The 27,152-nt window shown below is 42.5% G+C and overlaps 1 protein-coding gene across 1 annotated transcript; it reads left to right on the top strand.

The window, feature by feature from the left end:
* Positions 1 to 25,698, top strand: LOC116060851 (zinc finger and SCAN domain-containing protein 12-like). The gene is made up of 4 exons (XM_035993416.1): positions 1 to 39; positions 22,753 to 23,375; positions 25,423 to 25,613; positions 25,675 to 25,698. Exons 1-4 carry the CDS (start codon positions 29 to 31, stop codon positions 25,696 to 25,698), a joined length of 849 nt encoding a protein of 282 aa, XP_035849309.1. The 5' UTR covers positions 1 to 28.
* Positions 25,699 to 27,152: the final 1,454 nt, after the last annotated feature.

The raw sequence follows: 27,152 nt of genomic DNA, 5'->3' as shown, positions 1-27,152 counted from the left end.
ACAGCTTCATCAGAGACAAACTCAACACATGGAAACAGAAGCTGATGGAGAGGACTGTGGAGGACCAGAACCAGCCAGGAACTCCTATCCACATCCACTTTTACAACCAGAGACTGAAGACCAGACTGGAGACTCTTCTGAACCTGAGACTGATGACAGTGCTGATTGGAAGGAGACCAGAGAACCTCAGTCAGCTTTAAACTCTCTGAAACATGATTCAGGACTTAAGAAAACATTCAGCTGCTCTGAGTGTGGGAAAAGATTTGGCCTCAAGTCAAATCTGAAGCAACATATGAGAACTCACACAGGAGAAAAACCTTTCAGATGCTCAGTCTGTAGGAAAGCTTTTACACACAGTGGAACTTTACGGTCACACATGAGAACTCACACAGGAGAAAAACCTTTTAGCTGCACAGTTTGTAAAAAGTCTTTTACACAGAGAGGAAATTTACAGTCACACATGGTAGTCCACACAGGAGAAAAACCTTTTAGCTGCTCAGAGTGTGGTAAAACTTTTACTGAAGGGGGACACCTGAAAAAACACACAAGAATCCACACAGGAGAGAAACCTTTTAACTGCTCAGTCTGTAAAAAATCTTTTACACAGAGGGATAATTTACAGAAACACATGAGAACTCACACAGGAGAGAAACCTTTTAGCTGTTCTGTCTGTAAAAAATCGTTTACACAGAGAGGAGATTTACAGAAACATATGAGAGTCCACACAAGAGAGAAACCTTTCAGCTGCTCACTTTGTAAAAAATCTTTTACACAGAGTTGGAGTTTACGGTCACACATGACAATCCACACAGGAGAAAAGCCTTTCAGCTGCAGTGTTTGTAATAAATATTTTACACATAGTGGAAATTTACAGAAACACATTAGAACTCACACAGGAGAAAAACCTTTCAGCTGCTCAGTCTGTAAGAAAACTTTTACACGGAGTGGAAATTTACGGTCACACATGGCTTTAGTCCACACAGGAGAAAAAAGATTCAGCTGCAGTGTTTGTAACAAAAGATTTTCCCGGCGTTCTCATGTCACAACACATAAATGTCTTGGTCCGATGGAAACAGGAGCTGATGGAGAGGACTGTGGAGGACCAGAACCAGCCAGGAACTCACATCCACTTTTACTACCAGAGACTGGAGACTCTTCTGAACCTGAGACTGATCACAGTGCTGATTTGAAGGAGACCAGAGAACCTCAGTCAGCTTTAAACTCTCTGAAACATGATTCAAGATGTAAGAAAACATTCAGCTGCTCGGAGTGTGAGGAGATTTGGCCAAAAGGGAAATCTGAAGCTGCTCTTAGTACCGACTAAACAGTTAAAATAGTTAGCTAAAGTACTGACTAAACAGCTGAAATAGTTAGCTAAAAGTACTGTCTTAACAGTTGAAATAGCTAAAACTACTGACTAAACACTTGTAATAGCTAACAAATACTGACTTAACAGTAAGATGTTATTGCAGGAAGGTGTCGACTGTCTGTAGATTGGCAGCTCTAACCTGCGTGATGCTCCAGTCCATGGTGATAGCGGTTTAGTCTAAGATGAGCTAATAGCTAATACATTCATCCACTGTACACATGCACCGGGGAGATGACGGAGCCTGGGAGGTAGTGGCTAGCTAACGTGGCTAAATGTGCTAACACAGTCAACAGTGCTAACATAGCTAGCAGGATTACTCCTTACTTAGCTTAAAGTACTGACTAAACAGTCTATTTGATTTTGTTTCCTGCAGATGTTGAGCAGCTGTTGGTGGTTAAAGAAGAGGTTCCCCCTGAGCAGCAGGAGTGTAGCTCCAGTGTGGACCAGCAGGAGCCAGAGCCCCCCCCACACATTAAAGAGGAACAGGAGGAACTGTGGAGCAGTCAGGAGGGAGAGCAGCTTCAAGGGCTGGAGGAGGCTGATATCACCAAGTTCCCATTCACTCCTGTCCCTGTGAAGAGTGAAGATGATGAAGAGGAAGCTCAGTCCTCACAGCTTCATCAGAGACAAACTCAACACATGGAAACAGAAGCTGATGGAGAGGACTGTGGAGGACCAGAACCAGCCAGGAACTCACATCCACTTTTACAACCAGAGACTGAAGACCAGACTGGAGACTCTTCTGATCCTGAGACTGATGGCTGTGCTGATTGGAAGGAGACCAGAGAACCTCAGTCAGCTTTAAACTCTCTGAAACATGATTCAAGATGTAAGAAAAACATTTAGCTGCTAAAAGTAGTCTGAACAGTTAAAATAGTAAGCTAAAAATACTAACTAAACACTTGAAATAGTAGCTAAAAGTACTGACTAAACAGTTGAAATCATTAGCTAAAAATACTGACTAAACAGTTGAAATAGTTTTTTAAAAGTACTGACTAAACCGTAAGTTGTTATTGCAGGAAGGTGTCAACTGTCGTCGGTAGATTGGCAGCTCTAACCTGAACATGCTCCAGTCCACAATGATAGCAGTTTAGTCTAAGATAAGCTAATAGCTGATACATTCATGGAGATACAAGTGGGTACACGCTTAACCGGGGAGATGATAGAGCCTGGGAGCAGCAGGTAGCTAACGTGGCTAAACGTGCTAACACGGTCAACAGTGCTAACACAGCTAGCAGGATTACTCCCTAATTAGCTAAAAGTACTGATTAAACATTTGAAATACTTAGCTACAAGTATTGACTTAACAGTTGTCTGTATTTGATTCTGTTTCCTGCAGATGTTCAGCAGCTGTTGGTGGTTAAAGAAGAGGTTCCCCCTGAGCAGCAGGAGTGTAGCTCCAGTGTGGACCAGCAGGAGCCAGAGCCCCCCCCACAAATTAAAGAGGAACAGGAGGAACTGTGGAGCAGTCAGGAGGGAGAGCAGCTTCAAGGGCTGGAGGAGGCTGATATCACCAAGTTCCCATTCACTCCTGTCCCTGTGAAGAGTGAAGATGATGAAGAGAGAGGTCAGTCCTCACAGCTTCATCAAAGACAAACTCAACACATGGAAACAGAAGCTGATGGAGAGGACTGTGGAGGACCAGAATCAGCCAGGAACTCACATCCACTTTTACAACCAGAGACTGAAGACCAGACTGGAGACTCTTCTGAACCTGAGACTGATGACAGTGCTGATTGGAAGGAGACCAGAGAACCTCAGTCAGCTTTAAACTCTCTGAAACATGATTTAACATTTAAGAAAACATTCAGCTGCTCTGAGTGTGGGAAAAGATTTGGCCGCAAATCTAATCTGAAGCAACACATGATTATTCATACAGGAGAAAAACCTTTTAGCTGCTCAGTTTGTGATAAAAGATTTGTCTTCAAGTCATCTTTGAAGACACACATGAAAACTCACACAGGAGAAAAACCTTTTAGCTGCTCTGAGTGTCAGAAGAAATTTGGCCGCAAGTCAAATCTGGAAGATCACATGATAACTCACACAGGAGAGAAACCTTTTAGCTGCTCAGTTTGTGATAAAAGATTTCGCCGCAAGTCATGTCTTAAAAAACACTTGTTAACTCATACACGGGAAAAACCTCAGCTCAGTCTGTAAGAAATCTTTTACACAGAAAAATGTATAGAAACACATAAGAACTCATAATGGGAGAGAAAATATATAGCTGCCCAGTGTGAGTGTTTAAAGATTTATACAGAAGACACAACTGACACGCCACATGGTAGTTCACACAGGAGAGAGAAAATACACTTTCAGTGTTTGTGATAAAAGATTTGCCCATAGTACTCATGTCATAAAACATGAATGTGTCGGGTGTCAGTCGTCAGCGCTTCATCAGAGTCCAACTGAGGAGAAGAGAGAGGCAGAGCCTCCAGCCAGCAGAGAAACTCAACACATGGAAACAGAAGCTGATGGAGAGGACTGTGGAGGACCAGAACCAGCCAGGAACTCACATCCACTTTTACAACCAGAGACTGAAGACCAGACTGGAGACTCTTCTGATCCTGAGACTGATGACAGTGCTGATTGGAATTTGAATTTGATTTATTGTGGCTTTTTAAAAACGTATTGATAGGATTACATCAGCCCTGAATAACAGTAAATACATGGAAGGAATGTTTCTGGATTCATCAAAAGCTTTCCATAAAGTAAATAATTTAATTGTACTTGCCAAACTTCCTGTAGCTTTGAAGGTTGCACAAGTTCTTAAGAAATAGTAAACATATACTTAAGAAACAGCAAACATAATTAAAAGTGCTCTTCTCAAAAAGCAAACATGTTGTTTGAGGTCCCACAGGGGTCAATCCTTGGCCGTCTTTGTTTTTTAAGATAACCGACCTAGCCTCTGTCTCCCAAACTGTGTTGAGTGAAATGAAAATAAACCCTAATTAGTTGGTTCAATTCAAAGTGTTTCCTTCTTTATTAAACTGCTTTTCTGTTCTTCTTGCACAAGATAACTGAATGATACATTTACAGAGGACTTCATCTTGAATGCCTCTACTTGTATTGAATCTTGTGTGCTGTTGTAGCTTTTACATTAATGTGAAGACATATAACCCAGACACATACAAGTGAAATGTTTCCACACACTTAGAAAGGCTTTTATTTACACTACTGAAACACTCTCATATACACTATTGAAACATTTCCAATAGTGTGTGTAAGAGTGTTTCAGTATTACGGTAATGTGATCACATATAACTCAGACGCACACGTGAAATGCTCTCACACTCAGTCTTTACTAAAACCATAGGATTTCACTTTTAATAGTGTATATGAGGGCATTTCATTTGAACAGGAAGGTTTTTCAGGTAGCTAGGAAAAGGAAAGGCACACTACCGGACTGGGATGTAAACTTCAGTCCCTGTATGAAAGTCAGTGCTGTTACCCACTGATCTGCCACCTGAATCTTCCTTGTGTCTTGCTTTCCAAACCTCAAATAGCCTGTTGAGGGTTGGTGACACAGGCAATAGCATATAACTACATCTTTATTTAACTTTGAGATGAACTAAAGTCCCTAAAAGTTTGTCATCGGCAGCCTTTGCAATCCTGTGTTCGGTGGTTGCCTTCTTTTTTCGGCAGTCAGAGGCAAGTTTATATTTTCTCAAGTGAATGAAACTAAAGTAACATAATTATATTTTATTCTGAAAATATTCCTCACATGAAGTGGACTCATACTGTTGCAGCTGGTTTCTTACACTAGAGGGCAGAACAACAGAAAAGGAGATGTATTGTTTAAACCAAAGTGTATTAATCAGTTTTTCTGTTAATGCTTTTTTCGACAATTTAAGCCTTTTTTTTAACCATGTACAGAAAACCCTGAGTGAGCTTATATATTTTGCAAAAGCATTGTTGGAGTGAGCCTGAGATCGGAGACTTTAACCTCCAACGACGGCTTCTTTGTGATAGCTGTGCACATGATAATAAATTAATAACATTAATCAAAATGTATTACCTGCTGAAAATGAGCTAAATGAACCAAAATCTTCTAGCAGGTTCCAATTGACAAATCTGAGGATAATGAACTGGAGTTGAGAACAATAGCTCCATATTTCTATGAGAATAGTTTCTGTTCTGCTTAGAGGAAGTCTAAAATAATCTTTCATGTAACTGGAATACAGTTCATTCGGCTGCATGAAAGTAACTGAAAATAGAAAATGGATTTCCTGCAAAAACCAGTGTGAATGCTGAAAGCTGAAAAGCTAAACTGGATTGATGTCTGAAATGTAAAAGAAGGAGGTGAAGTAGTAAGAATACTTGAAAACAGTGGGAACATGGGTGGGTCAAAGTAGCTGAAGTTTGACAGATTAGTATAATTGTATATGACAATAAACTATCAAATAAAAACATGAACATTAACCCTCCTAACACCAAAACCAGCCGGCAATGGCAAAGAAGCACTTTTTGTTTAAAAGATTACCAATGAAAAAACACTTACCCTAGAATAAAGCTGTAAAAACTGAATTGTTGGATTCTCAAAATTCTGACGGTCCCTGAATGTGCTTTGCTGAAATCAGCCAAGCTCCAAAGTTAAGCCATAAAAACACCAAGTGAATAAAAAAATTGCATTGAACATGCCCTTCTTTAAAAAAATCAACCATTTGCATGATCAAGAAGCCGTAAAATGCGTAAGATTCTGCGTCTTCTAACGTACAGGAAGACAGAGATTTGTTTACTGTGAGGCATAGCCACTACTCTAGTAGTAGTGCCTGATCAGCACTCTGCTGATCAGGCCGCAGTTTTCTGTCCTAGCCCGGCCTGCGTCCGCCAGAGCAGTAACCGAACCCGACCCGAGCCCGACAGGCATTAGGATATTTATGTGACACAGTTGAAATCTAATTTTTTTCTCATACATTTACATTACATTACATTTAGCTGACGCTTTTATCCAAAGTGACCCACAATTGCTATATACTGTATGTCAGAGGTCGCACACCTCTGGAGCAACTAGGGGTTAGGTGTCTTGCTCAGGGACACATTGGTTGATGTATCGCAGTGGGAATCAAACCCGGATCTCCCACACCAAAGGCCAGTGTCATATCCACTGCGCCGTCACCACCCATCATACTAATGACACATGTACCTTTGTTTGTGTGGAAAGCCCGCTTTTATTAAGCAACTGTAGGAAGGCATTCGGAAATATCCACAGATGAGTGCATCAGCGTACACGGGGCAACAAGCGCACGGTAATAAGCTGTTTTAAATTTAAAACGTTCAATGCCTTATCATGCTGATTCAAGATTCAAAATCCTTTATTAATCCCACAATGGGGAAATTCACACTGTTGCAGCAGCAAGGGATAAGAGGAAAAGTGGAAAAGTAGAAGACACACGTTAACACAGTAATAAATATAATTAAAGAAAGTAAATAGTAAATAGTAAAATATATTTACAGTAATTGCACAGTCACATGTTTTATTGTATGTTTTATCAGTCCTGGTGTGTGTGTGTGTGTTTTGTCCATGTGGTCTACTGGGAGCAGTGCTGATTGTAGAGTCTGACAGCAGCAGGCAGGAAAGACCTGCGGGATCTCTCCGTGACGCAGCGTGGGTGCAGCAGCCTGTCACTGGAGGAGCTGTTCAGTGCTGACAGAGTGTCCTACATGGGGTGGGAGGAGTCGTCCATCATGGAGAATAATTTGGCCACTATCCTCCTGTCTCCCACCACCTCCACGGCGTCAAGGGGGCAACCAAGAACAGAGCTGGCCTTCTTAATTAGCCTGTCCAGTCTTTTCCTGTCTGCCACTGCAATGCCACTGCCCCAGCAGACCACTCTATAGAGAATGGCTGATGCCACCACAGAGTCATAGAATTTCCTCAGGAGTGCCCCCTGCACCCCAAAAGACCTGAGTCTCCTCAGCAGATACAGTCTGCTCTGGCCTTTTTTGTAAAGTGCTGTGGTGTTGTCAGTCCAGTCCAATTTATTGTTCAGGTGAACACCCAGGTACTTATATGATTTAACCATATCGATGTCCGTACCCAGGATGTTCATCTGTTCACCGGCAGAGGTGAAGAGTGTGTGCTTCTGCGGAAATCCACCACCAGCTCCTTGGTTTTCCCAGCATTGATCTGGAGGTGGTTCCGCTGGCACCAGTCCACAAAGTCTTAAGTTCTTCAGTGTTAAGTTCTCTGTACTCCCTGTCGTCCCCATCTGTGATGAGGCCAACAACAGCGGAGTCATCAGAGAACTTTTGTAGGTGGCATTTGTACCTGTAGGTGGTAGGTGAAGTCTGCAGTGTAGAGGGTGAACAGGAATGGGGCCAGGACTATTCCTTGTGGGGCCCCTGTGCTGCAGACAACTTTGTCAGAAACACAGCCCTGTGTCCTTACAAACTGAGGTCGGAGAAGTGTTGGCTGGATGGTGTTGAAAGCACTGGAGAAATCATAGAACATGATTCTCACACTGCTTCTAGCCTTTTCCAGGTGGGAGAGAGATTTGTGGAGATTGTTGATAGGCAAACTGAAGTGGGTCCATGGATGTGCTCACCAGAGGGCGGAGATGGACCAGGACCAGCCTTTCTAGAGTCTTCATCAGGTGGGATCAGTCAGTCAGTAGCTGTTGAGATCCTTGGGATGCGGGGTCTTTGGCACAGGCACCACGCAGGATGTCTTCCAGAGCTGTGGCACCCTCCCTAGCGTCAGGCTCAGGTTGAACATGTGTCACAGCTGATCTGCACAGGATTTGAGAAGCCTGGAGCTGAGGCCATCAGGACCCGCTGCTTTCCTCACCTGGATCCTCCATAGCTCACTCCTCACCTGGTGTGTTGTGAAGGACAGGTTGGGGGAGGGGTGTTGTGTGTTGGAGGAGGGGGGCTTGTGGAGGTTGTGAGTGGGGAAATGATGGCGGGGTGTGAAAAACTTTTGCAGGATTATCAAGGCGGGCACCCCTACTACAGCCCATGATGACGGCGCAATGTCCACGAGTAGGCTACCATGAATAGGACAGGATAGGATCATAGAGACACAGCATATAAGAGATGAGATGACTGACAAAATCAGGAGTAGCCTACGCACACCATAACAACAAAAAAAATACTGGTGAATGCGCACCATAACACATGAAAAAACACACAAGGTCAGTCCCTCCAGGATTTCGCGGCCTTTTTTTGAGATTGTTGCGGCCCAAAATGCGATAAAAGTTGCGATGTCTTTTGTATGTTTGTTGCAATGAAGTTGCGGAAGAAAAAAGTTGACATTTTTTTGTATAGTTCTTTAAAAATAAAAGGAAACTTGTTTTGGGGAGAATAATAATTATTAATATTAATGAATTACTCTGGGCTGAGATTTCCTAGGAACCTTACCAAAAAGGCTCAGGATGCTGCAAATGTTGGTATAATATGAAAATGGCTAGTGGATTTAAGACAAAAAATTATAATTTATTGAATGAATCAAATATGAACATATGTGTCAGTGACTTGTTGATCTTTACATTGTTAGTTAATTTCCTATCCTGGCCTGGGACACATTCACACGGTTTGATTAAGTACTTATTGGACTTTAACTTATCATTGCACTTATAATAACGAGCGTAGCTGCCCTCAATTTAGGTCATCCTGTACGTCTCATCTCTGGTTTTTCCTGCATCCACTGTGTGTGATTGTGTGTGTGTGTGTGTGTGTGTGCGCGCGTCAGTTGCAGGGGGAACTGATCATGAAGGTGTAGGTCATGTAGAACAGTGGTTCCCAACCTTTTTTCCTTGGCGCCCCCCCTACTTATGTCTAAGAAAAGCTGAGCCCCCCCTTCGAAACCGAAGTTGAGGTAACTCTCGAGATAGAGCCTTACTTTCTTTTTTGATACAAAGGAGTTATCAGCACTTTTACGTTTCTCCGCCATGTTTCATTCATAAAATAGTGATGCCGTGGCGGCAGGAAAAGCGAGGATGATAGCAGCTAGCAGCTAGGACCTCAGGTTGGGAACCACTGATGTAGGTCATCGAATCAAATCGAAGCCAATGCTGCTGCCAGTTCTGCCGTTGTTTACCTTTTTCTTCTTCTTCTAGTCCGTAAAAATAGCAAAGTCGATAGCCTTTCCTCATTAGCGCCATCTCTGTTCAGGAGAAGACTGCAACTAGTGTCGCAACCACCACGCGCGAGTATAAACAGTTACGGCGCTCCCATGACGTCACACTGGCGCTCGACAGGTTGGCTGCGGCGAGTATACCGCACGTTCGAGCACCCCCGCCCGCTGCAGAGAGCCAACAGGATTGAAACAGCAGCAGCTTTCCACGACTTTATAATGATAAATCGTTACAGCGTACATTGATGTTAAAAATGTTTACAGGTTGGCAGGATGAAAATGCAGGTCTGAAATGTTTTGCACGGTCTTTCGCTGTACGTTTTGTTGGTAAATGTGAGATGTTCAAGTCACACACTTATCTGGTCCATGGATGTATTAAGAGAATAGTGTGTGAGTGCGCATGCGCGATAGCTGCATGCTGCCTGTTACCTGCTCCAGCTTTTTAGTTCGCTTTTTTAACTTTTTTAACTTTCATTCTCTTTTGTTCATTCTTGTTTTATCACTTTAACTCTGTGAAGCCCTGCCCTCTCTAACGAGGTTACTTTGCAGAGTTTTGGTGCTTTTTTCGTGTTGTTTTTTATCAATGCCGCTTTCACCGGGACATGCTGCCTTTGTCTACTCCGGAATACAGCTGATCGCTCTAATGCCGGCCGGCATTGTGGCCAGACCAGCTAATATACCACCCAAACTCTGGAGAAAAACACACCGGGGACGCAGAGGAGGGAAGCAACGTCGGGGGAATAGAGGAGGGTTGAGACGGGATGGGCGTATGGAGAGAAGAAGATTTAAGCCCTGTCTCCCCTCTGTTGTTATGGGAATTGTACGGTCCCTTAGCAACAAAATGGATGAGCTAACGGCGCTAACGCAGAGCCACCTGGAGTACCGCGAGTGCAGTCTGATGTTTTTCACGGAGACATGGCTGCACAGGGACATTACGGACCAGAACGTCTCCGTGGATGGCTTCCACACTGTCCGGGCGGACCGGGATTGCACCGAGAGCGGTAAGCGGAAAGGAGGGGGGCTTGCTGTTCTAGTAAACAGCAGATGGTGTTATCCCGGTCATATCACGATTAAAGAACAGCTCTGTAGCCCGGATGTTGAACTGCTGGCCGTTGGACTCCGTCCATACCATCTGCCTAGAGAGATCCCACATGTCATCACTGTTGTCGTGTACATCCCTCCCTCTGCAAACCCAACATCTGCCTGCAGCATCATTCACACCACCATCTCCAAACTACAGACTCAACACCCCAGTGCCCTCATCATCATGTCGGGAGACTTTAACCACGTCACCATGGATAGTTCTGCCGACGTTCAAACAATATGTGAGCTGTCCTACCAGAGAAGAGAGGACCCTGGACCTGATGTATGCTAACATTAAGGATGCATACATCTCCTCTTCTCTCCCCCCTCTTGGCAGGTCAGATCACAACCTGGTTCACCTCAAACCCTGCTATGTGCCTCTGGTGAAGAGGAAGCCTACAACCACAAGAACAGTGAGGAGGTGGTCGGAGGAGGCTTATGAGGCACTGCAGGGCTGCTTTGAAGTGACGGACTGGCCTGCACTCTGTGAGCCCCACAGGGAGGACATTGATGGGCTCACAGAGTGCATCATGGATTACATTAATTTCTGTGTGGACTGGAATGTCCCTGCTCGGACTGTAACCTGCTATGCCAATAATAAACCCTGGATCACCAAGGACATGAAGGCTATCCTGAATGAAAAGAAGAGGGCGTTCAGAGATGGCAACCGTGATGAGGTGAGGAGAGTGCAGGGGGTACTCAAACTCAAAATCAGGGAGGCTAAAGACAGTTATAGGAGAAAGCTGGAGAGTAAACTCCAGCATAACAACATGAGGGATGCGTGGAGCGGCATGAGAACCATCACTGGGTTCCAGAAGACTGGTGGCATGGGGTTGGAGGGCCGTGTGGACCGGGCCAATGATCTGAACCTATTTTTCAATAGGTTTGATACTGCGGCCCATCCCCCACAAGACTCTGCTGCTGGCTGCCCAACAAAAACTGCCACTTCACCTCCTCCTACTCCTCCTCCTTACAGGCCCTTTGTCTGCACCTCACCACCTCAACTCACACCCTCCTACTCGACCCCTCCCCCCGGCTCTACACCATGTCCTCTACAACCTGAGGACCTCACCCCTCCCCCCACGGTCATCTCTACAGTGTCCTTCACGCCTGACCTGGTGAGAAGACAGCTGACTAGACTCCACTCCGGCAAAGCTGCTGGCCCAGACGGTGTATTTCCCAGGGTGCTTAAAGCCTGTGCCCTCCAGCTGTGTGGAGTACTAAGTCTAGTCTTCAGCCTGAGCCTGCACCTCCAGAGGGTCCCCGTGCTGTGGAAGACGTCCTGCCTCGTTCCTGTGCCAAAGACGCCGCGTCCCAGCGGCCCTCAGGACTACAGACCGGTGGCTCTGACGTCCCACATCATGAAGACCTTCGAGAGTCTCGTCCTGGAGCAGCTAAGGCCTATGGTCAGGCCCTTCACTGATCCACTACAGTTCGCCTACCAGCCCAGCCTGGGAGTTGAGGACAGCATCATCTACCTGCTGAACAGAGTCTACACTCATCTGGACAAGCCTGCGAGCACTGTGAGAGTCATGTTCTTTGACTTCTCCAGTGCTTTCAACACCATCCGTCCGGCTCTACTGCAGGTGGCGATGCAGGTGGAGGCCCCCATCGTGTCCTGGATTGTTGATTACCTGACGGGCAGACCACAGTACGTACGCCTAAAGAACTGTGTGTCTGACAGGGTGGTCAGCAACACTGGGGCTCCACAGGGGACTGTCCTCTCTCCCTTCCTCTTCACCCTCTTTACCTCGGATTTCAACTATTGCACTGAGTCCTGCCACCTTCAGAAGTTTTCTGATGACTCAGCAATAGTTGGCTGCATAGGAAAGGGTGATGAGACTGAATACAGGACTGTTGTGGGCAACTTTGTCACTTGGAGTGAGCTGAACCATCTGCAGCTCAATGTGACAAAAACGAAGGAGCTCGTAGTGGATCTGAGGAGGGCGAAATCACCTGTGACCCCTGTTTCCATCCAGGGGGTCCCTGTGGACACTGTTGAGGAGTACAAGTACCTGGGGGTGTGCTTAAACAATAAACTGGACTGGACTAGACATGCCGAGGCTGTCTACAAAAAGGGCCAAAGTCGACTCTTTTTCCTGAGGAGGCTGAGGTCCTTTAACATCTGCCGGACAATGTTGAGGATGTTCTATCAGTCTGTCGTGGCCAGCACTATCTTCTTCGCTGTCCCATGCTGGGGCAGTGGGATGAAGGTCGCTGACACCAACAGACTGAACAAACTGATCAGGAGGGCTGGTGATGTCGTGGGGGAGGAGCTGGACACACTGACGACCGTGGCTGAGAGGAGGATGCTGTCCAGGCTTCAGTCCATCTTGGATAATGTCTCCCACCCTCTCTACGACACACTGGCCCAGCAGAGGAGCACCTTCAGCAGAAGACTCCTCTCACCCAGATGCACCACAGAGCGCCACAGGAAGTCGTTCCTGCCTGTGGTCATTAAACTCTACAACACCTCCCTCAGAGAGTCACACACCCCCTCTCTGTAATCATCTCATCTCAAACATAGACAATTCACTTCTCTTTTTTATTGCACTATAATCATCTCAACATAGACAATCATTTTCTCTTTTTTTTTTTGCACATAAACATTAACACTGTACATTTCATGTTTTATTTATTATTACTGTATATTTGTTTTTATTATATATGTTAAAAGTCTGGATAATATATGTTGTTTGTATATGTTGTTTGTATACCTGGAGTGGTAACAAAAATAATTTCCCCCTGGGATTATTGAAGTATTTCTGATTCTGATTCTGATTCTGATTCTGAATGGTCTCGTTTTCATATCAGAAACAAAGAAATTAGTTTGACCCGTTCTCACTCCCGCTTGGTCAGTGGCTGGACGTGGGACTGCTGGGATTGTCGCGAGTAATGAAAATGCGATAGGGGGCCCGGCTGTCAATCAATATCTTCAAGTCACGCGGGCCCCTGATTGGTCCGGGCCCGTAAGCAACCACATACCCTGCTTACCGATAGTTACACGTCTGGAAAAACCCCAGGGGGTAGAGACGGTGGTGTTTGCTAACGCAGGGAGGACAGGACAGGGGGAGGGGTAAATGACCCAGCAAATCTGTTGAAGAGAAGATTTAGATCATTCACCCACTTTGTGTCCCCCAGAATCTGAGGTTTTGGTTCTTTGTAGCCTGAGATGGTTTTCATGCTTTGCCAGACCTCTCTGGTGTTCTTACGCTGCACCTGATCCTCCATCTTCCTCCTGTAATGTTTTTCCCCTCTCTGATCTTCCCTCTCAGTTCCCTCTGTATCACCTTGAGTTCCTCTTTATTTCCTGACCCCAAAACCCTCCTTTTTTCCTTAAGAAGAGTCTTCATGTCAGGCGTAATCCAGGGTTTGTAGTTGGGAAAACACTGTACAGTCCTGGTCGGTACAACATTTTCCACACAGAAATTGATGTAGTCTGTTATACAATGTGTAGGACTGTCAATGTCCTCCCCATGAGCGTCACAGAGTACATGTGTGACCAAGCCCGACCCAAACCCAAACATAATTTCTAAATATCTGTCCGAACCCGGCCTGTCAGGTACCGTCGGGTTCGGGTCGGGTATCCATCTTCTAATAGCCACGTGATGAAAATTCATCCAAACTGACTGAGACAAGCACCAAAACACAGCGAAGCCTAGTGGTGAACCGTGGTAGAACAAGTATTCAGATCCTTTACTGCAAAAAAGTAGTAATACTACACTGCAATAAGTTCTGTGTCGAAAATGTTACTTCATTAAAAGTATATATGTATCATCAGGAAAATATAGTTTAAGTATTAAAGGTAAAAGTAATCCATGCAAACACAGGGCTCTCAAGTTTTGAAGACAGGCAAGAGTGACAGTCTACCCCGGACGGATGGCGGGAATGGGGGTGTTTATTATTGTTAGTGTTTCTTCTTTGTTAGTAATAATTGCTCAGACTTGCAGAAGAAAAGATTTGACACATGGCACTGACAATTCAACCAAATACAAAGTATTTATTCCATTTCCACATGGTGACTAATGACGCTGGGGGGTCTGGGGGTCCTCCCCCAGGAAATTTTGAGCATTAAACATTTCATTTCCTGCATTGTGGTGAATTTGTATGCACCTATTTCTCCCTTTTTCTGAATCAATTTATGCTGGAAATATCTTTATGTAAAGGGAAACATAGATTATAATCTAAATATAAAAACATAATGGAATATATTTCAATAAGGCTCTCAGGCATTCTGTATTGCTTTCAACTATTTATTCTCCTGTAGATCGACTTTTCTAATTCTATCTGAGTCAGCACACATGTAGCTTAGCATCATTTACTCTTCCCTTCTCTTTTGCATCTTTTGTTGAGGAAGTAACCTCCTTAAAAGGTGACAAGTATTCACCTCAATGATACATTAATTCATTTTAATTTATTAATAAACCCCTGGACTGTAATATTGTTAAGTTTGAGCAAACTTTCTGCTCATGTTCAAAACTTTGTGCACATTCAAAATATAACTCATCTGTGTTCTCTGAGATTTGGAGGAGTCGTGATATTTTGAGAAAAATAAAGTTATAATAGTCACTATATTTCAGAAAATAATCCACCTGCACCGTAGCCTGCTGTGCATTACGTGATATCTCTGCTGATCCGGTAGATCTCAGACCTCCTGACAGACTCAGAGCCCCGTTTGGGTCTCTGGTCTCTGATTGAGCCAAAGTTTAGAGAAGTGGCTGTACGTTACTCTACGCTTTTTTTTCATTGGTTGTTGCGTTAAATCTTACCCAGATACAATAGTGCTATTTTCTGATTGGCTATTGTGTAGGCGCTTTCTTTTTTTTGATTGGCTGATGAGTGGCAGGCTCAACTAAGAACTCCAGGGGAGACGCGCTAGATTCCTGCCGGTTCCATAGTGAGAGCGGCGCGCCAGAGAAATCTTGGGCGCTGCGGCATATTAACTATATTATAAATAGTTTTTCCGCGTGAGAAATACAATGTGTGGCGGGAGTGCGTGACAAAAGACCGAAATGAGTGACTGTCACGCTCAATGCGTGACACTTGAGAGCCCTGCAAACAGTAGGGGTTTTTGGCACGGGCGAAGCGGGCAGCCGCCTGTGGCGGCATTTTGTCATGACACATGGGGGGCGGCACAACGTTAAAAAACAACAACTGGTGCCCCCTGCAGCTGCAGGGTATGATAGCATATTTAATAATGTATCCGCGCCAACGGCTCCTATAGTGGTCTTTGCTCCAGTCTGGCACCGGACACCCTGCGATGCCATTCAGCTCTGCGGCTCGGCGCGCTATTTAGGATTCACAAGAATGAGCGATGCGTACGGGCGCATGCACGAGATGCGTGCACAGGCAGGCAGGGGCACAAGTGTGTGTGTGTGTGTGTGTGTGTGTGTGTGTGTGTGTGTGTGTGTGTCAGTGTGAGCGCCTGTCCTACCAAAGCAGAGAATTAGCTCCACATATAGTTCATTATAGGCTTTAGTCTTAAATATATTTGGAATATCCATTGAAATATTAACATTTTACATGGAAAAAGTTACTCTCACACGTTATTAGTCAAGACAAAGTATTACGAGTAAAAACATAAAACATTAACATAAACATTAACATAAACAACACAACAACGACGAAAATTAACAGTTTTGGATGTTCTGACGACAAGCATTCAATGGTACCACAGCATTCTACGATAACCGGAAGTTTAAATCCATCCTGAGATTTAACCGGAAATACGTCATGCTTACCACCTATTCTTTGTGTGAATGATTTACAGCCAAAATTCTTATTTTCCTGTATTTTATATACATGTGTTCCCATATATATATATATAGTGAGGAAAATAAGTATTTGAACACCCTGCTATTTTGCAAGGGAAATGGGTTATTATCTGATTTAATTGTTATTCTATTTAAAAAAAAAAAAATCTTAAATTTTTCCTTTTGTTATGTTTATGCCATTATAACTTTGTTATATTGCTCAAAAGACATTTAGAAGCTATTCGTACTTCTGGCCATGGTTGTGCTTGTTAATTTGAGATAAATGCAGATAGAGTGAAACATGAGCTCACAGTGAGTGACAGGAGCTTAAAAAAAAAAAAAAAAAAACACTTAAAAATGGCTTGGTTTAACTTTCCCCGCAGACAAACATCAAAATCAGATGAAATATTAGAGTCACGTTTCCGTTTGAAACATAAATGGTAACTTCGGGTTTTTTTCAACCTGGAATGATGGGAACAACAATCTTTTTACATTTGGGTAGAGTCCAGATAAAAAATAAAAGACCCTTTAAAGGAATAGGGAAACTAACTACCATAATATTTAACAGTTTTCTCAGAGCTGTGAAAATGCAATGAAATATTTGTCTTTTTTCAAACGTGTACTTTTATCATTTATTTTGCTGTATGTTTTTCTAAAGAAGCCTAAAACACTTCCGGACTTTTATTTTGAAGCTCAGCTACTAATCTGTCCCGGAAGCTGTAGTCTTCACTGCGGCTAACTTCACACTTTGAACAAGATGGCGTATCGCAGAAAGCTATGTTAGCCGAGTCTTTTTATTGTGTTTTGAAAGAGGTAAAATGTGTAAAGTCCAGATGCTGAGAGCGTTGGTGGAGCAGCGACTAACTGCGGCTGCTGAAGAGATATTTGGGCTGTTTGAAAGAACGATAGCAGAGTACGAGGAGGAACTTTGTCGTTCAAAAGAGGAGAACGAGCGACAACGGGAGCTACTGGACGCTGTTTACAACCCTCAGCTTCGGCTACACAGAGCAGGTTTGGTCCCTCTACTTCTTCCTCTCTCTCTGGTTAAACTGACAGCATGTTAGTTCGTTAAACATTCAGCCTGCCGACGCTTCAAAGCCTGGATTATTTCTCTGCAGCAGTACAGCAGTTACTGGATTCAACCCAAGGCCCTCAGCTGCATGGCATCTCCCTTCTCCCCCATTTCCTGTTTTTGCATACTGCAGACGACTGCATTATGTAGTATGTAGTATCTACTGCGTATGTTTATCAGTAGAATGCAGTATGTAGTATCTACTGCGTATGTTCATCAGTAGTATGCAGTATGTAGTATCTACTGTGTATGTTCATCAGTAGAATGCAGTATGTAGTATCTACTGCGTATGTTCATCAGTAGTATGCAGTATGTAGTATCTACTGTGTATGTTCATCAGTAGTATGCAGTATGTAGTATCTACTATGTATGTTCATCAGTAGTATGCAGTATGATTCATCAGGGAAACATAACTTAGATTGCTGAGTGACTGATCCTGTTTTTAGAACCTCTGACTGTATTGAAAGTGTGTTTTCATTAAGGTAAATTATTAATTATGTCTAAAACACTCCTTTTAGATTTGTGAAAGCTTATTGTCTTTATGAGAATGCAATAAAGGGAGATTTCACAGTTTTCTTTTCATATTTAGACCACATTAGACCAGGTCCATTAGACCAGGTCCATTAGACCAGGTCCAGATCCCAAACCACTACACCTAGACTTGTCAAATCTGGACTAGATTATCCCAGAGAGAATAGAATAGAATGCCTTTTATTGTCATTATACACATGTACAGTGTCAACATGAAGTGAAGTCAGTGGAAGTGTGAGTTCAGAGTGGTAGAGGCTAAAGATTCTTAAAAACACAGTTTCAGATTATTGAAAGCTTTATTCTATTTGTGAAAATGCAATAAAGGGAGATTTCCCTGATCTTTTTCATATGTAGACTGTAGAATATCAGCAGTTAAAGTTATATTTGTGCATGTTGCAAAATAAGCTGTGTGCAGTCATTGAGGAAGTGGTTCAAGGAAATGTCACTGACGCATAGAAGGTTGAGCTTGAGCCGTTAACAATAGTTTAAGCCTTTATGGTGCAAGAGTACAATGTGTACCAGACAGATAAGATAGCAGGAACACAGGAAAGGCAGTTAAAGTCACAGAATAGAGGAGGAAGTTGCACCACAAGGTCCTGACTGTGTGTGTGTGTGTGTGTGTGTGTGTGTGTGTGTGTGTGTGTGTGTGTGTGTGTGTGTGTGTGTGTGAAGATAACAGTTTCTGTCTAGAAACTAGGAGACACCCCCCTGTGAGGAGAGAATAAAAGGGGGGGGGTTTCCATTTTTCTGTTTCCCTGTTTTTTCATATGTAGACCACATCAGACACATTAGAATAAGTGAATTCTTCCTTTATTGCATTTTCACAAATATATACTGTATATAAATAAATCAAGCTTTCACTAATCTGAACCTGTGTTTTTAAGAATCGTTAGCGTCTCAGTACAGTCAGAGGATCAGTCACTCAGCAATGTAAGTTATGTTTCCCTGATGGATGAATCGGAAGCTAACTTCAGCATCGTCAGACGACTGCAGTATGTAGTACCTGCAGTATAAAGTATGCAGTACCTACTACATACATAGGTACTACATACTGCAGGCGACTGCAGTATGTAGTACCTACTGCATATGTTCATCAGTAGTATGCAGTATGAAAGAGTTAAATGGCTTTATTCTGCAGTATGCTAGGCCAGGCTGAGTCTTTGAACAAGCTCTTAAAGCACTTACTTACTAAAAAAGAACTCACACCACCAGTTCAAATGAAAAATCTAAATTTTTCAGCTTTGCATTTTTTGTTTACTTTATAAGATGTGGAAAATTTAAGAAACTGAAACTTAATTTCTTACAAACATTCATTATAAACTTAAATATTATGTGGTATAATTTATTTACAAGGCTGTCGAAGACAGATGGGTATTTCTCTGCCCTGTCAGACGCTGCTCTCCCTCGCGTGTGTGTGTGTGTGTGTGTGTGTGTGTATGTGTGCACGCGCATGCGTGCGCATGCGTGTCAGCCTAAGGCATACAACCACAGGGTTCCAGTTAATCTTATGATGGTTATGTGTGTTGTGTTATTTAAACAAACGATCGGGGAAATAAACGCCTCTTGTCTGCGAGTCTCCTGAGAGAGCTCCAGCTGGCTCACTGTTCACGGCTGTGAAGGTGGACAGGCCGGGTGGCCAGCCAGCGAACCCGGCAGGCACCCGCAGGCTGTCACATCAGACTGTGGAGCTTCTGAACTCAAGGTTGCAGAAAGACAGAGGTTTACAATTATTGTGATTCAAGTCAGCACTTGATCATTTCATGAGCCAGTTTGTTTGTACTGTAGTTTGTATCGTTTTCTTTTCTCTGCCTTGTAAATATAAAATAGGCCCACTGATGTTCTGCCTCCATCAGAATTTCTTGTAAATCTTGTTGAGATCGTTCTATCTAAAAATTTCTTTAAATATTCTGGCAAATTTTATTTACAACTACAAGGGACTGCAATGGGAAGTGCTTTTGCACCCTCTTATGCCTGTTTGGTGATGGCTTTATGGGAAGAAAAATATATACACAATACTGAAAATAACCCCTTTAATTCCAAAATATCACTGTGGCGCAGATACATAGACGATGTTCTTTTAATATGGAAGGGTACACCTAATGAGCTAAATCACTTTTTGACTTATGTAAATTCTTCCACAGATTATTTGTCCTTTACTATGGAATGTAATAATCAGTCCATTGATTTCTTAGATCTTACCATTTCTAAGGACGTAAATAATATTCTACAATCCACAATCTATCGCAAACCCCTTAGTAGGAACACCCTGTTAAGAGCCGACAGCAATCACTCGCCTCATCTGGTCCGCAACATACCAGTGGGCCAGTTTTTGCGAGTCAGAAGAAATTGTAGCACCATAACTGATTTTATGTCCAAAGCAGCCCATTTAGCGCACCGTTTTGAACGAGGTTATGATAAATCTGACATTACAAAAGCATGGGACAGGGCTCTTAGTACAGATCGCACCTCTTTGATGAAGAAAAATCCTAAGTCACACATAACACCCAGTGTATTTTTTTCGACCGGCTACACTCCAGAAGCAGGAAGAATGAAAAACGTTATTCGCAAGCATTGGCATGTTCTGAAGAGTGACCCGACACTCAAAGACATATGCGCCAATCCGCCCAGGTTTATATTTAGGCGTGCTGGCAATATTCGTGACCGATTGGTCCATTCAGACACGTCCAACCCATCTCCGACCACTTGGCTCCCCAACCCACCCCCAGATTTCTATAAATGTGGTAACTGTGCGCAATGCTCTAACTCGACCAATGCAAAGGAATTTTCACATCCCCGCACTGGCAAGAAATACTCCATCTCCTCATTTATTAATTGTAACAGTACACATGTAGTGTACTTTCTAAAGTCTCCTTGTGGACCGGCGTATATAGGTCAAACAAAACGTCAACTCAAACTAAGAATATCTGAACATAAGACAGCTATTCGCACCCAGAACTTAACATATGCCATGACGAGGCCAATCATGGCTCCTCCGCATCACTGAGGTTCTGGGGAATTGAGAAAATCACACCCCCATCCAGGGGTGGTGATATCATTAATAAACTTCTATGCAGGGAAGCGTTTTGGATACATACACTCGGCACTTTAGAACCTCTAGGCTTAAATGAAGAATTTAATTTAACTTGCTTTCTCTAATGTCTAAGTATGTTAAAATATAGTATTTAAGATGAATATACTTTTATTCCCATTGTATTGTGAACATTTTTATGTTTGTTTTTAATCTCTTTTGACCTGTTTGTGGGCATTTGCCCTTTAATGACTGATTAATGAGTGTAACACCTTGGTTGAGATGGGTGAATCTTCAGGTAGCCAACGCCCCTCTTACGCACTATCACACCTGTTGATGATTCTTATTAAGGGCTTCATTGCCCATTCTCTCCAAGGACTCTGATGACGATGTAACCCTACATCGAAACGTTAGTCACTGTTATGCACCTTAAGAAATAAAACTATTAAGAAGACATCTGTGCTGCACCGGCAATTTTTTTTGTTATTTTATAGTCTTGTGTCCTGTCTTGGTTGCACTGGATTGTTGTGGTCTGCAGAAGCGCAGAGAACTCTCTTTTTACATAAAATAGCCCTATTTTAATTCATATGGGCACAATGTTAAGTGCATTGATTTAATTATTTTGCCCTGTAGCAAGTAGCCTACATTTCAGTAAAATGACTATAAATCTACATCACTTGATGATATTATTTATTATATAGCCTGCCTATCAATTGTAATTAATCGCAACAAACATGGAAAATATTTGACCTGAACTTTTCCCATTTTGACCGGTAAAATGAAAACCTTACAGCTAACATGACCGGCACTAGAGGGCGATAGTGGATTTTACCGATACCGATAGCTAGGTTGGGCCGTATTTGCCGATAACCGATTAATCGACCGATAGTATTTATAACATACAGTTGACAAAATACATACATTGTTTCAAAAAAAGTTCAGACGCTTTTGCCAATAATCAAAATAATAATGTCATATTTATTGATATTACACCCACAGCAATGCTACACAAGCATGTGTGTTGTCTTAAACAGTTCTCCTACATATTTGGAGTCATCCAGTGCAAAAATAAACATAATGAGCATTATAATTCATATAAAGGACAAACAATCTCAAAACAGTGATGCCATTCTTCTCTGTAGAACGGTTTAGAACGGTAACAGACGATCTGTGACCTGGAGGGATCTATCTTTCCCACTTTATACTATATATATATATATATATATTTGTTCTCGCTTGGATGCCCATATAAGGCGTAATGTGTGACGGACCTGCCTTCCCATTGGTTGAAAACATAAACAAAGGCATCATGGGAGATCCCCTTGTCGGTAGCACCTACTGTCTATGGGTAGCACGGAGTTAGCGGCAGAAATGACCGAAAATGCTTTAAACGAGCATCTGATGTCAGCCTTCTCCGCACAGCATGTGCTCTCCGTGCAGCGCGCAGTAACACGTGTCGAAAATAAACAACACGAGGCATCAGTGATAGTTTTTATTTCGCCTCTAGAGGCCGCTATTGTAATGCATGATGCCAGCAGACCCTTCTCAGCTCTCGTGTACTGTGTAATGAATGACAGCGCGCGCTTCTCAGCCGCTCCAGCAACGGACGCAACCATCGGTATGGATTTTTGCCGATAACGATAGTTCCACCAATCAACTATCGGTGCCGATTAATCGGCAAAACCGATGAATCGGTCGACCTCTAACCGGCACACATTTTTTCTAGCGGAAATTCTGCTAGCGGGATTACTCCCTCGTTAGCTAAAAGTACTGACTCAACAGGTGAAGTAGTAGCTAAAAGTACTGACTAAACAGTTGTCTATATTTGATTTTGTTTTCTGCAGATGTGCAGCAGCTGTCAGTGATTAAAGAAGATGTTCCCCCTGAGCAGCAGGAGTGTAGCTCCAGTGTGGACCAGCAGGAGCCAGAGCCCCCCCCACACATTAAAGAGGAACAGGAGGAACTGTGGAGCAGTCAGGAGGGAGAGCAGCTTCAAGGGCTGGAGGAGGCTGATATCACCAAGTTCCCATTCACTCCTGTCCCTGTGAAGAGTGAAGATGATGAAGAGGAAGCTCAGTCCTCACAGCTTCATCAAAGACAAACTCAACACATGGAAACAGAAGCTGATGGAGAGGACTGTGGAGGACCAGAACCAGCCAGGAACTCACATCCACTTTTCCAACCAGAGACTGAAGACCAGACTGGAGACTCTTCTGATCCTGAGAATGACAGGGCTGATTGGAAGGAGACCAGAGAACCTCAGTCAGCTTTAAACTCTCTGAAACATGATTCAACATGTAAGAAAAAATTCAGTTGCTCTAAGTGTGGGAAAAGATTTAGCTTCAAGTCACATCTGAAGCTACACATGAGAATCCACACAGGAGAGAAGCCTTTTAGCTGCTCTGAGTGTGGTAAAGCTTTTACTGAAAGTGGAAACCTAAAGAAGCACATGATAACTCACACAGGTGAAAAACCTTTCATCTGCTCAGTCTGTAAGAAATGTTTTACACAGAGTGGACATTTACAAAAACACATGAGAATCCACACAGGAGAAAAACATAAATGTGTTGGTCATATAAACACAGAAGCTGATGTAGAGGACTGTGGAGGAACAGAACCAGCCAGGAACTCACATCCACTTTTACAACCAGAGACTGAAGACCAGACTGGAGACTCTTCTGATCCTGAGACTGATGACAGTGCTGATTGGAAGGAGACCAGAGAACCTCAGTCAGCTTTAAACTCTCTGAAACATGATTCAAGATGTAAGAAAAAATTCAGCTGCTAATAGTACTGTCTAAACATTTTAAATAGTTAGCTAAAAGTAATGTCTCAACAGTGGAAATAGTTAGTTAAATGTACTGTCTAACCAGTTGAAATAGTAGCTAAAAGTATTGTCTAAACAGTTGAAATAGTAGCTAAAAGTATTGTCTAAACAGTTGAAATAGTAGCTAAAAGTATTGTCTAAACAATTGAAATAGTAGCTAAAAGTACTGACAAAACAGTTGAAATAATAAACTAAAAGTAATGACTAAACAGTCGAAATATTTAGCTAAAAGTACTGACTAAACAGTTGAAATAATCTAAAAGTACTGACTAAACAGTTGAAATAATCTAAAAGTACTGACTAAACAGTTAAATATTTAGCTAAAAGTACTGACTAAACAGTTGAAATAATCTAAAAGTACTGACTAAACAGTTGAAATATTTAGCTGAAAGTACTGACTAAACAATTTAAATAATCTCAAAGTACTGACTAAACAGTTGAAATAATAAGCTAAAAGTGCTGACTAAACAGATCAAATAGTTATCTAAAAATACTGACTAAACAGTTGAAATAGTTAGCTAAAACTACTAAACAGTAAGATGTTATTGCAGGAAGGTGTCGACTGTCGTCGGTAGATTGTCAGCTCTGACCTGCGTGATGCCTTCACATGCTCCAGTCCACAATGATAGCAGTTTAGTCTAAGATGAGCTAATAGCTAATACATCCATGAAGATACAAGTTGGTACACGCGCAACCGGGGAGATGATAGAGCCTGGGAGGTAGCGGCTAGCTAACGTGGCTAAACGTGCTAACACACACAGTCAACAGTGCTAACACAGCTAGCGGGATTACTCCCTAGTTTGCTAAAGGTACTGACTAAACATTTGAAATAGTGAGCTATAAGTATTGTCTAAACAGTTGTCTGTATTTGATTTTGTTTCCTGCAGATGTTGAGCAGCAGTTTGTGGTTAAAGAAGAGGTTCCCCCTGAGCAGCAGGAGTGTAGCTCCAGTGTGGACCAGCAGGAGTCAGAGGCCGCCCCATACATTAAAGAGGAACAGGAGGAACTGTGGAGCAGTCAGGAGGGAGAGCAGCTTCAAGGGCTGGAGGAGGCTGATATCACCAAGTTCCCATTCACTCCTGTCCCTGTGAAGAGTGAAGATGATGAAGAGAAAGCTCAGTCCTCACAGCTTCATCAAAGACAAACTCAACACATGGAAACAGAAGCTGATGGAGAAGACTGTGGAGGACCAGAACCAGCCAGGAACGCACATCTACATCCACTTTTACAACCAGAGACTGAAGACCAGACTGGAGACTTTTCTGATCCTGAGAATGATGACAGCGCTGATTGGAAGGAGACCAGAGAACCTCAGTCTGCTTTAAACTCTCTGAAACATGATTCAAGATGTAAGAAACCATTCAGCTGCTCTGAGTGTGGGAGAAGATTTGGCTTCAAGTATAGTCTGAAGACACACATGAGAACTCACACAGGAGAGAAACCTTTCAGCTGCTCTGTTTGTAAGAAATCTTATACACAGAGAGGAGATTTACAGAAACACATGAAAATCCACACAGGAGAAAAGCCATTTAGCTGCTCTGAGTGTGGGAAAAGATTTGTCTTCAAGTCATATCTGAAGAAACACATGATGACTCACACAGGAGAAAAACCTTTTAGCTGCTCTGAGTGTCAGAGGAAATTTGGCCGCAAGTCCAATCTGGAATATCACATGATAACTCACACAGGAGAAAAACCTTTCAGCTGCTCTGAGTGTCAGAGGAAATTTAGCTTGAAGTCAGATCTTAAGAGACACATGAGAATCCACACAGGAGAAAAACAGTTCAGCTGCTCTGATTGTCAGAGAAAATTTGGCTGCAAGTCAAAGCTGAAAGATCATATGATAACTCACACAGGAGAAAAACCTTTTAGCTGCTCAGTTTGTAAGAAAAGATTTGGCCACAAGGAAAGTCTGAAGAGACACATGAGAACTCACACAGGACAGGATCCTTTCAGATGCTTAGTCTGTAAGAAATCTTTTACACAGAGAGGATATTTAAAGAAACACATGAGAATTCACACAGGAGAAACACCTTTTAGCTGCTCAGTTTGTAAGAAATCTTTTACACACAGTCGAAGTTTACAGTCACACATGTTAGTCCACACAGGAGAAAAACCTTTTAGCTGCTCTGAGTGTGGTAAAGCTTTTACTGAAAGTGGAAACCTGAAGAAACATGTAAGAATCCACACAGGAGAGAAACCTTTTAACTGTTCAGTCTGCAAAAAATCTTTTACACAGAGAGAAACTTTACAGTCACACATGAGAACTCACACAGGAGAGAAACCTTTCAGCTGCTCAGTCTGTAAAAAATCTTTTACACAGAGAGGAGATTTACAGAAACACATGAGAGTCCACACAAGAGAAAAACCTTTCAGCTGCTCAGTCTGTAAGACATCTTTTACACAGAGAGGAAGTCTACGGTCACACATGGCCGTATTCCACACAGGAGAGAAAATATTCAGCTGCAGTGTTTGTAACAAAAGATTTGCCTGGCGTTCTGATGTCAAAACACATAAATGTGTTGGTCGTATAAACACAGAAGCTGATGTAGAGGACTGTGGAAGACCAGAACCAGCCAGGAACTCGCATCCACATCCACTTTTACAACCAGAGACTGAAGACCAGACTGGAGACTCTTCTGATCCTGAGACTGATGACAGTGCTGATTGGAAGGAGACCAGAGAACCTCAGTCAGCTTTAAACTCTCTGAAACATGATTCAAGATGTAAGAAAACATTCAGCTGCTAATAGTACTGTCTAAACATTTGAAGTAGTTAGCTGAAAGTACTGACTAAACAGTTGAAATAGTTAGTTAAAAGTATTGACTAAACAGTTGAAATAGCTGAAAGTATTGACTAAACAGTTGAAATAGCAGCTCAAAGTACTGACTAAACAGTTGAAATAGCAGCTCAAAGTACTGACCAACAGTTGAAATAGTTAGTTAAAGTACTGACTAAACAGTTGGTTTAGTTATCTAAAAGTCTGACAAAACAGTTGAATTAGCTGAAAGTACTGACTAAGTTGAAATAGCTGAATGTATTGACTAAACATTTGAAATATTAGCTCAAAGCACTGACTAAACAGTTGAAATAGTTAGCTAAAAGAACTGACTAGAGTTGAAATAATTATCTAAAAGTACTGTCTAAACAGCTGAAATCGTTATCTAAAAGTACTGTCTAAATAGCTGAAATAGTTATCTAAAAGTACTGACTAAATAGTTGAAATAGTTGGTTAATTGTACTGAAAAAAACAGTTGAAATAGTTAGCTAAAAGTACTGACCAACAGTTGAAATAGTTAGTTAAAATTACTGAATAAACAGTTGAAATAGTTATCTAAAAGTACTGTCTAAACAGTTGAAATAGTAGCTAAAAGTACTGACTAAGCAGATGAAATAGTTAGCTAAAAGCAATGTCTAA

Source organism: Sander lucioperca, chromosome 16 (assembly GCF_008315115.2).
Source record: "Sander lucioperca isolate FBNREF2018 chromosome 16, SLUC_FBN_1.2, whole genome shotgun sequence".
Lineage (NCBI taxonomy): Eukaryota > Metazoa > Chordata > Actinopteri > Perciformes > Percidae > Sander > Sander lucioperca.
This window is presented reverse-complemented; position numbering and strand designations above follow the sequence as displayed.

Excerpts from the sequence above, each read along its gene's own strand:
- LOC116060851 (XM_035993416.1), top strand. Across the intron at positions 23,376-25,422 it reads GCACATGATAACTCACACAG|GAGAAAAACCTTTCAGCTGC; the intron begins GTGAAAAACCTT and ends TAACTCACACAG. Across the intron at positions 25,614-25,674 it reads AAAAACCTTTTAGCTGCTCA|GACAGGATCCTTTCAGATGC; the intron begins GTTTGTAAGAAA and ends GAACTCACACAG.